General features: G+C 44.7%; 1 protein-coding gene across 1 annotated transcript; it reads left to right on the forward strand.

Annotated features, from left to right (window-relative positions):
* Positions 1-4,293: 4,293 nt before the first annotated feature.
* On the forward strand, positions 4,294-10,684 carry LOC120977726 (lymphocyte antigen 6C2-like). The gene is made up of 3 exons (XM_040405802.1): positions 4,294-4,454; positions 8,085-8,195; positions 10,344-10,684. The coding sequence occupies exons 1-3, from the start codon at positions 4,397-4,399 to the stop codon at positions 10,532-10,534; spliced, it is 360 nt and encodes a 119-aa protein (XP_040261736.1). The 5' UTR covers positions 4,294-4,396; the 3' UTR covers positions 10,535-10,684.
* Positions 10,685-11,604: the final 920 nt, after the last annotated feature.

Consider the following 11,604-nt stretch of genomic DNA (forward strand, 5'->3'; position numbering starts at 1 on the left):
CAAAAAAGGTTGCCCACCACTGGCCTAGCTAAATAAACTATCTTTCCCCTCCCAATTCGTCATCTCCACAAGTGAAAGATTGCCACTTAGATTGACAAGTGCATCATTCTACCAGAAGGGGTTACGTCACTAAGATACCCGTTACCTTCCACCTATCATGCAAACCGCATTAAGATTGACAGGTGGACGAGAGGCGCAACGTCATCAGAGTGCCGCTTCCTCTCTACCAATGAGACACACTACACTAGAGGCACACCCCCATACACCGCATTGCAAGTGTTTCTTACCTTCCACCTATCATGCGCATATTACTTTTTGATCGCTTGCTATTACACTTTTTGTGATGTAAGGTGACAAAAAAATAGCTTTTTTTTTTACGGTGTTCATCTGAGGGGTTAGGTCATGGGTATTTTTATAGAGCAGGTTGTTACGGACGCGGCGATACCTAATATGTATACTTTTTTGTATTTTTTTTACATTTAACACAAAAGCATTTTTGAAACAAAAAAAAATCATGTTTTAGTGTCTCCATAGTCAGAGCCATAGTTTTTTTTATTTTTTGGGCGATTGTCCTATGACTGTCCTATGTAGGGGATAATTTTTTGGCGGGATGAGGTGACGGTTAGATTTGTACAATTTTTTGGGGGCATACGCCTTTTTGATCGCTTGGTGTTGCACTTTTAGTGATGAAAGGTGGCAAAAATGGCTTTTTTGACACAGTTTTTATTTTTTATGGTGTCTATCGGATGGGGTGGATCATGTGATATATTTATAGAGCCGGTCGTTACAGACGCAGCGATACCTAATATGTGCGTTTTTTCTTTTTCTTTTTTTCTTTTTTATTATAAAATCATGGTAAAGGGGCGTTTTTTTCTTTTTTTAACTTGAAACTTTATTTTCTTTATTCAAAACTTTTTTTTAAAAACTTTATTTCTGTCCCACTCTGGGACTTCAACTTTTGGGGGTCTGATCCCCTCTGCAATGCATTACAATACATCTGTATTGTAATGCATTGCCTGTTAGTGTATGACACTGAGTCATACACTAACAGGTTGTCTAGGAGATCGGGCCTGAGGCTGTATCTCCTCGGCACCCGTGCCGTGCAAGGCATTGGGCAGCCACTGCTCGGCATCGGGCTGCCTTCTGACACATCGAGTCCCCATCACAGCAGCGCAGGGACTCGATGCACTCCCTCACCCGCCGAAAACCACTTCTATGTTGCGGTCAGCGCGGACCGCGGCATAGAAGGGGTTAATCCACCGGCATCACTGTAAACAGCGATGTCGGCGAATACAGCAGGGGCCCGGCTACCAGGGACTGCTTGACCCCTGCAGTGATCTGGCGCGCACCGCTCCGGTGCCCGCCCGATTAGCCCGCCGTGCATGTACGGCGGAATGCATTCTGCACGGCATTTTGTGTTAAGGGGTTAAAGTGCCCACATATAGCACATAATGGGACACTGCATCGAGATGAATCAGGTGTGGATCAGCCAGGAATTCAACACACCAATGCCTGATGCATCAGACTAGATCATCCATGGTGCCACACCAATATTTTGACAAAAGAGACCGTTTTCTTTTGGCTACCTGACTCAGCTACTATTCTGATGCTGTTACCCACCTAATGCGAAACATCTAATGCCAAGTGCTCCTTCTTTCATCCACCATCATCAGCGAGTACTAGTATTGCCACCCACCTCCACACTATGTCACCTTGCCTCTCTGTGGCCTACTGATGCTGCCATGTCCACACTATGTCACCTTGCCACTCTGTGGCCTCCTGGTGCTGCCATGTCCACACTATGTCACCTTGCCACTCTGTGGCCTCCTGGTGCTGCCATGTCCACACTATGTCACCGTGCCACTCTGTTGTATTATTCTGCTGCTGCTGCCATGTCCACACTATGTCAGCTTGCCACTCTGAACTCCTGATGTTGCCATCTCCACACTAATGTAACCTGTCCCCTCGCTGGCCTCCACATACTGCTGCCAACTACATACTCTGTGATTGTGCCACTCGGTGGCCTCCTCATACTGCTGCCACCTCCACCTCCTGATTGTAGCGCCCTGCCCTGTGAGAGGCCTGAGAAGATCTGACAGATTGTTCTGTTTCTCTTTGTTGTGGTTTTGTGCAGGATCCCACCTCCCCACAGGTTCTGCTCATTAGCTATTTTGTGGTGCTATTTATACCCGCCTCTCACTATAGTCCTTGCGGTTTATATTTGTTTCTGGAGTTCTCAGCTGGTGTTTGGTGGATCTCCTACTCCCCGTCCGTCTTAAGCTAAGTTCTATTCCTTCCCTTTTATTGTTTCTTCTGGCTAGGCCTCAGGAAGACGCTGGTTCCTGCACCAAGTGCTTGGAACCAGTGGTCTTATCTCCAGCTCCATAGTTGAGGGTTTGTTACAGTTTCAGGTAAAATTGATATCTAATGACAGTCTAATATACCTCTAGCCACATAATCACTTGATGTTTTCTGTCCGGTAAATGCCTAATGTTTGGGGCCCGTACTGCCGTGGCCTAAAAAAAAAAATTTCTAGGCTCCAGCAGGGCACATTTTTGAGAGTTTAAATTTAAGACACATAAAAATGGCCCCTGATTAAAATAAACATTTTTTGTGGGAATTTTTGCCATTGATCCCCCAACTTTCCATGTTGTGGGAGTATTTGTGCACTTCTTGTAAGTATTTGGTGGCTGCAAATATGAGCTGAAGGTTTTTCATGTTCGCCTGCCATTAAAGTGAATGGGCCCGTCACAAACTTGCGGCTCGCTAACATTTGATCGCGTTGGCGCGATCACGTTTACGAACCGTCCCGGCCGATGTTTGTCCATCACTATTTGGGTGTTGTACCTCATGGTATCACTACATACCACACTTTAATTTTTACTCTGTTAGCGCACTGGGGATTGGGAGACTGGCCAGCTGCTATCTCCACCCCTGACTCCATCCTCCAGTTCCCACACTCACCCTATCCCTAGCCAGTGACCTAGTTACAGGCCTCATGTGTGGGTTTCTTCTGGCCTAGTCAGTGGTCCTGACTTTCCTCCACTTTTGTACACTGCATTTCATGCTACTTCATCATTTTTCTTCTGTGCAGGCTGCAGCAGGGCCCACTTTGCTCTCACCCCAAGCTGTAGGATAAGAATCTGGTCTAGGACTTGGTACTTATCTAAGTGACTAGTCCTGGAGTCTCTATTTTTATTCCGGTCTAATTTGATGTCTATAGGTATTTCGAGGTCTGGGATGGGGGTGTAGTGTAGGTAGCATTTTAGGGTTATTCTGAGGTCTGTATTTACAGTATTTTGGGAACTGGACTTTGTTCTTCTGTTTCTTCTGAGCTTTGGTCTGTTTTGTTTGGGTTTGGCTTTCTTTCCCCTAGGACAATGGTTGAATTCTCTTATATTACACCTACAAGAATCGAAGCCATTTAATATCATAAACTATGAATTTTATTAAATGATATCACAAACCACAAGAAAATTAGAAAATATGATGAGTTCACAGAAACAGGGCGGCATCCTTGGACAGCATGATTAGTACAATGAATTCATTTAAAGGAACAATGGCATCATACAGAACCAAAATTTATAATCACATGTGCAAAAATCTAAATCTAATCCCCGAAAGAATAATGGTACATAATAAATAATGAATAGAATGCAAGAGCCTACAATCAAGGAAAGGTACTGGTAAGTAGACACATCTATTCTTTATCATATTGCAGAAAGAGTCACCATCATGCATACAACTGTAGTCAAAATGTATTACCCATAGTATCTGATGCAGCCAGGATGGCGCCCGCCCTGATGCGCATTTCAGCGTACCTTTGTCTGGGGGTAAGTTCTATTATATGTTGCAGGAGAAACATCATTTTGAACTGATTTGCGGCTGGGGGAGTTGGGGAGAAATTGTCCTTATATGCCTAAGGTCTTGTCCTGGACTTGCATGACATGACTTTTCTATCTGATAAGCTGCATCATTTCGAGCTGTTATAGCTCCCCCATATGCAGTGGGCGCCTCCCCCCAGGGCCCTTTAAGAGGAAAAAAGTACTTGCTTTTTATGACGCCAGTTGCAATGAAGCAACAATGGAGCGGAGTCCTTTTAAGAAATGTTGTTGGTACCCAGGTATAGGAATGCCAGAGTGGAGTAGAATAGCCTATAATGTCCCTTAAGGCATTGTGCACGTGTCACGGTGCTCCTACCTGTATACGCTGGACACAAGGCGTTGGCTCTAGGGCGTTACACATGCACTCAGCTAATTACGGGAAAAACACACCTTCTCTGCTTCTGCCAAGAATTGCTGCAATGAGGACAAACCTATAAAAGTAGGAAGAGGGAGACAGACAGACCCAGATTTACTGGCAGCAGAGACAGTACTGAGAGAATCACCAGACCACCATGGAAATAACACAACTTTTATCTTTTTCAGTTCTCGTCTTTTTAAGCATTCAGACTGGTAAGTCGAGATTATGTACAGGAGATGACACTACTATGTGCACTGTGCTATGTATGCGTGACATGGTGTAATAGTGTGAGAAGGAGATGACACTGCTGTGTGCACTGTGCTGTGTATGCATGACATGGTGTAGTAGTGTGAGGGGGAGATGACACTGCTGTGTGCACTGTGCTGTGTATACATGTCATGGTATAGTAGTGTGAGGAGCAGATGACACTGCTGTGTGCACTGTGCTGTGTATACATGTCATGGTATAGTAGTGTGAGGAGGAGATGACACTGCTGTGTGCACTGTGCTGTGTATACATGTCATGGTGTAGTAGTGTGAGGAGGAGATGACACTGCTGTGTGCACTGTGCTGTGTATACATGTCATGGTGTAGTAGTGTGAGGAGGAGATGACACTGCTGTGTGCACTGTGCTGTGTATACATGTCATGGTGTAGTAGTGTGAGGAGGAGATGACACTGCTGTGTGCACTGTGCTGTGTATACATGTCATGGTGTAGTAGTGTGAGGAGGAGATGACACTGCTGTGTGCACTGTGCTGTGTATACATGTCATGTTGTAGTAGTGTGAGGAGGAGATGACACTGTTGTGTGCACTGTGCTGTGTATACATGTCATGGTGTAGTAGTGTGAGGAGGGGATGACACTGCTGTGTGCACTGTGCTGTGTATGCGTGACATGGTGTAATAGTGTGAGGAGGAGATGACACTGCTGTGTGCACTGTGCTGTGTATACATGTCATGGTGTAGTAGTGTGAGGAGGAGATGACACTGCTGTGTGCACTGTGCTGTGTATACATGTCATGGTGTAGTAGTGTGAGGAGGAGATGACACTGCTGTGTGCACTGTGCTGTGTATACATGTCATGGTGTAGTAGTGTGAGGAGGAGATGACACTGCTGTGTGCAATGTGCTGTGTATACATGTCATGGTGTAGTAGTGTGAGGAGGAGATGACACTGCTGTGTGCACTGTGCTGTGTATACATGTCATGGTGTAGTAGTGTGAGGAGGAGATGACACTGCTGTGTGCACTGTGCTGTGTATACATGTCATGGTGTAGTAGTGTGAGGAGGAGATGACACTGCTGTGTGCACTGTGCTGTGTATACATGTCATGGTGTAGTAGTGTGAGGAGGAGATGACACCGCTGTGTGCACTGTGCTGTGTATACATGTCATGGTGTAGTAGTGTGAGGAGGAGATGACACTGCTGTGTGCACTGTGCTGTGTATACATGTCATGATGTAGTAGTGTGAGAAGGAGATGACACTGCTGTGTGCACTGTGCTGTGTATACATGTCATGGTGTAGTAGTGTGAGGAGGAGATGACACTGCTGTGTGCACTGTGCCGTGTATACATGTCATGATGTAGTAGTGTGAGGAGAAGATGACACTGCTGTGTGCACTGTGCTGTGTATACATGTCATGTTGTAGTAGTGTGAGGAGGAGATGACACTGCTGTGTGCACTGTGCTGTGTATACATGTCATGGTGTAGTAGTGTGAGGAGGAGATGACACTGCTGTGTGCACTGTGCTGTGTATACATGTCATGGTGTAGTAGTGTGAGGAGGAGATGACACTGCTGTGTGCAATGTGCTGTGTATACATGTCATGGTGTAGTAGTGTGAGGAGGAGATGACACTGCTGTGTGCAATGTGCTGTGTATACATGTCATGGTGTAGTAGTGTGAGGAGGAGATGACACTGCTGTGTGCACTGTGCTGTGTATACATGTCATGGTGTAGTAGTGTGAGGAGGAGATGACACTGCTGTGTGCACTGTGCTGTGTATACATGTCATGATGTAGTAGTGTGAGGAGGAGATGACACTGCTGTGTGCACTGTGCTGTGTATACATGTCATGGTGTAGTAGTGTGAGGAGGAGATGACACTGCTGTGTGCACTGTGCCGTGTATACATGTCATGGTGTAGTAGTGTGAGGTGGAGATGACACTGCTGTGTGCACTGTGCTGTGTATACATGTCATGGTGTAGTAGTGTGAGGAGCAGATGACACTGCTGTGTGCACTGTGCTGTGTATACATGTCATGGTGTAGTAGTGTGAGGAGGAGATGACACTGCTGTGTGCACTGTGCTGTGTATACATGTCATGGTGTAGTAGTGTGAGGGGGAGATGACACTGCTGTGTGCACTGTGCTGTGTATACATGTCATGGTGTAGTAGTGTGAGGAGGAGATGACACTGCTGTGTGCACTGTGCTGTGTATACATGTCATGGTGTAGTAGTGTGAGGAGGAGATGACACTGCTGTGTGCACTGTGCCGTGTATACATGTCATGGTGTAGTAGTGTGAGGAGAAGATGACACTGCTGTGTGCACTGCGTTATGTTATTACATATAGTATATGACTTCTCACATTATGACACTGATGGTCCTGGTGTAGTGCCCTGGAGAAAGGGTATTTTGGACTATGGATGTTTGTGAATATTTGCCCATATTCCAACAAAAAGCTGTCAACTCAATACTTTACTGCAATTTGAAGAGTTAACGTGTATAATTTATACCTGCTGAACTGCATTTTATGTTTATTGTAGTATATCCTGTTCATTTGCACTGTTATTGCACTGTATTTGCACTGCACTTTGGAAAAGGTTATTGCATAGACAACTAATGCTGGGAGATTTTGGGACATTCTGCAGTGATATGCTAGTAATTTTCCATAGTTACTATAAGATAATTTGCAGAGCTAGGTTTTGTAGGGGAATCCAGACACAATGCTTTGCCTGTTTAGCTCTGTTGTTTATGTCTGAAGACCTTTTTATTTCTGGAAACACTGTTTAGTCATTCCCATAGACTTGCATTGAAACTCTATATAAGCCTATGGCAGACTAAAATGAAACATTGTTTATGTTTAGGATTTTCCACTCCACCCATTCTACTAGTAAGTTCTAGGTCAGTTAGAAACTGTATTAAAGGAGCACAGTCCGAGTCCCTAGTTGTCTTCAGTAGAAGAAACTATGTCAGATTGCATGAGTGACCAGAGGAAGGGGATACTCTGCTAAGGATCCTGTTTTTTTAGACCTATGACCAGGGAGTCAGCCACACGACTAAGCCACAGACACTGGGCATCCAGCCTTTGGCCAGGGCATCCACTGCCCCATCCACTGTATCCATCTGCCCTGAAGGAGACTGGAGAAACCAGCTCAGTGTTGTACCTGTATTGTTTTGCACTTGAGCTCCTCCAGTAAAGAAGGACCCTGGTTTACTGCAGACCCTGACTCTCTGGACTTATAACCCATTAGGGTGCACCACGCCTTACCATCCCTTCCAGAAAGCAGCAACACGTGGTAACACCATATAAGTGTTGGGACCACCCCAAGCTCAACCACTGCACTGAGAGTTTCTGTATGTGATTTACTGTCAGTATATAGGGTTAGGCATCACTCCGGTGCTTTAGCATGTTGGCCACTTAGATAACACAGAGCCAATCCCTACCTGTCCCGATTCCACATGGCACATAATAAGGTTATAATGTCAGATGTGGTCTCTTCTGTATGTTATACTGTGATATAACCATGGGTCCTTCCAGTAACAGATGGAAGAGGCTCAGCTGGCTTGCTGGTGTACATTTTATAGGACTGTGGTATAACGCGGGGTGTTCTGTCTTTGCAGTAAATTGCCTGCAATGTTATACCTGCAACGACGCCAAATGTGAGATGTCTAAGCCAGTAAATTGCCCTGAAACCTCTGGAGCTGTATGCCAATCTATTTCTTTCAAGATGGGTAAGTAGATATTACCCAAGAGACAAGTCTCATGTCATACAAGATACGTGTTGCATTTTTACGTTGTGCTTGCTGCTTTTACAAAAAGTGACCATGCCACATGTCGGGGGGGGGGGGGGGGGTTGGTTGTGGTCTCTGTGGCCCAGCAAATTTACATGGAAAGCTAGAGGTGTGCTTCAAAGGGTGATTTATGCAGAAAATGAAAGTCAGACATCCTATAGCACAGGCGCTGGACACTGAAAACCCGCAATTTATTGCACATAAATGATTAAAAACAATTAAAAGCAGCGGTATTTGTTCGACCAGCACTTTGCATAATTGCTGGGTTGTGACCGGAGTTAATGAGGGCGGATGGCATTCATGTAGCTTCGAGTAATCAGCCTGCCGGATCTCACGAATCTAGCCTTATATTAGTATCTTTATATATTTTTTTTACATTTATTTTTCTTTTATTATGCTTCATGGTTCGTACTTTGCACTTAGTTTTCACTTATAAATTGGCAATGATGTCACTATTTGTTGGCCTGATGAAGGAGGCAGTCCGCCTCTAGAAAGCGTCGCCCTCTGCTTGTTTGTTTTTATTATTTTAATTGTTTTTTATCATTTATGTGCAATAAATTACAATTTTAGTGTCCTGCGACCCAGAAGACCATTTTTTATTTTTTATATTTTACTCATCTATATTGGTTTCCAGTATGGATATGCCGTTTGGTTGGGAGTAAAGTTCATTCCATTTGACTGTATGCACTTCTCAGAGTTTTGCCTAAGGTAGCACAACTAGTTCTGGTAAGCGCAATTACACTGCAGGCTATCAGTGTTATTAACAAGGATTTACTAGAAAGCTCCGTATCATATAGTGCATGAAAATCTCTTTGTAAGGGCTCATGCACACGACCGTATGGCTTTTTCAGTGTTTTGCGGTCCGTTTTTTACGGATCCGTTGTTCCGTTTTTTGTTTCCGTTGTGTTTCCGTTTCCTATCCGTTTTTCCTATCCGTTTTTCCCTATGCCATATACAGTATACCGTAATTACATAGAAAAAATTGAGCTGGGCATAACATTTTCAATAGATGGTTCAGCAAAAATGGAACGGATACGGAAGACATACGGATGCATTTCCGTATGTGTTCCGTTTTTTTTGCGGACCCATTGACTTGAATGGAGCCAAGCACCGTGATTTGCGGACAAGAATAGGACATGTTCTATCTTTTCACGGTACGGATAAACGGAAATACTGAAACGGAATGCACACGGAGACACTTCAGTATTTTTTGCTGAACCATTGAAATGAATGGTTCAGTATATGTACCGCATACTGAACTCAAAAAACGTCCAGTATACTGAACGCAAAATACTGTCGTGTGCATGAGCCCTAACAAAGCCAGAACCAGCCCTGGACCTCACATGGATCCAGAGATCTCCCCATTTATTTCTCCAATTGCTCTGTTAGATTTATTTTAACATGGCAGTTGGGGGCATGTGCTTTTCCAGGGGGGGCCTAAATTATACTGCAGTTTTCTCCCTGTCACCGCTCGGGGCTTGTCCTTTCTCAGGAGACAAGTCTTTTCTGCTGCATCTCCCTCCCTATAACCGTCTCAGCTTCTAACATTAGCTACGGCTGGTGTCAGTTGCAGGATGGAACTGAGCATGTGCGACCACCTCGCCAATGTTACAAAGGTGGACAGAGAAATAAGGAAAATAACAAATAGCAGGTGGCTCTATAAAGAAATTTTTTTTTTTAAATAACTCGGTGATTGTAGTACATTTTTTGATTATGTGCAATTAGAAAAGAATTCAGATGCTGATTTGTATAACGTGGAATATTTTTCTTACAGTAATTACGGTTTGCTCCATTTCTTACAGTAATTACGGTTTTCAGTAATTTATTAAGGAACTTGCACCTCAAGTAGGCGCCTCTCACTCCAGCGCAAAATAGTGTAGATCATAAATTCCTCACCCCTGAGTTAAAAATTAACATACTGGTTATCTATTACCGCCACTAGATGGCACTTATCCATGCAGGGGATTTGGAGCTTTGTGTCAGAAAAACTAAATTCCTAAGTGGCATTCTGGTTCTGGAATAGATGGAATATGTTGTATAAATGCCATGAACTAGTTCCTCATACAGCAATGTGTTTCTCTGTTTCAGATTATGGTAATCGTGTACTTAAAGGTTGTTCTTCACGGGACGTGTGTAACGTGAAACCTCCTAATGTACCCCAGGATGCTGTCATAAACTGCTGTGAGAAAGATCTCTGCAACTCCGCCATTACCACTAAGATGTCCCTGCTCCTTGCCGGCTTCTTGGTCCTGATGTCTCTGTGTGTCTCCAGGTTTTGATCGGGTCCTTGACGCTCTGCTGAGACCAACGACATGGCTTGAGCAGCTTATACTATGCACGGCCTCTCGCTTACCGAGGGCACATATATCAGCCATTTATATTTGTATCATGGACGCCTATGCTTATGCAATAAAGAAACTTCTATTTGATGTTTTGTTTTTCCATTGTTTGCATTGCTCCAGATTCTGCTCTCTTCACGTCATCAGCAGGCCTCATGGTCTCATTCCCCTCAGGTACTGTACATGCAGCGAGCCCAGCCGAGGAGAGGACGGGAGTGGTAGCAGAGGCTCCATGATGGTCCTAGTCCTCACGTGACTACGGTTCTCCCCAGCGCCCCCTGGGGATGGAGCACAGTGAAGAGAGGAGCACACCACAGTCCACAATGAGGAGGACAGTTTTTGTGTAACAATAATCACTTCTTTGCTATAGGTCATGGTGGAAAGGCATACTTAGCGACGTTTCAGTTTGTAAAATTGGGACATGTAGTCCCCACCCCTGGGAACACCCTAAACCCGTCCGAGAAAACCCACTGACGGACTGGGTTTGTGATAGCCTGTCCATTTTCAGATCAGTAAAGATAATAATGTGGAGTCGCACTCACCAGATCTTGCAGTCATCCGGAATGCAACAGCCTGCCTGGAGTCCTAGATCCATAGGGACTCCTGTGTATACAGTCCAATGAATGATGATGGAGGCAGCATGTCCGGTACAAAAATCCCTTTATTGGGAACCGCTCAGGTGAACAAGAACGTGTTACGTTTCGGCTAACACATAGCCTTTATCAAACACCAGGTGTGCTCTAAAAGATCCAGTTTAAAAACCGTAAGCCACACCACACTCACTGCTGTGGCCAATTACCCATTCAGTTAGTAGCTCACTATGTCTCAGGTGTGTGTATACATGCGCATTTACAATGTCATAATATCCGCCCATACAGGGCATAAGATCCAGCCACCCACATACCTTCATGATGCACGTTTCCAGCGCGTCCTCCGGCAGTTAGTGCGCATGTCTGGGGAGGCGGGGCCATGTAGTCAAATGGTCGCAGGCAAGCACGCCCAAGCGATCA

The sequence above is a fragment of the Bufo bufo genome, chromosome 8 (assembly GCF_905171765.1).
Source record: "Bufo bufo chromosome 8, aBufBuf1.1, whole genome shotgun sequence".
NCBI classification, from domain to species: Eukaryota; Metazoa; Chordata; class Amphibia; order Anura; family Bufonidae; genus Bufo; species Bufo bufo.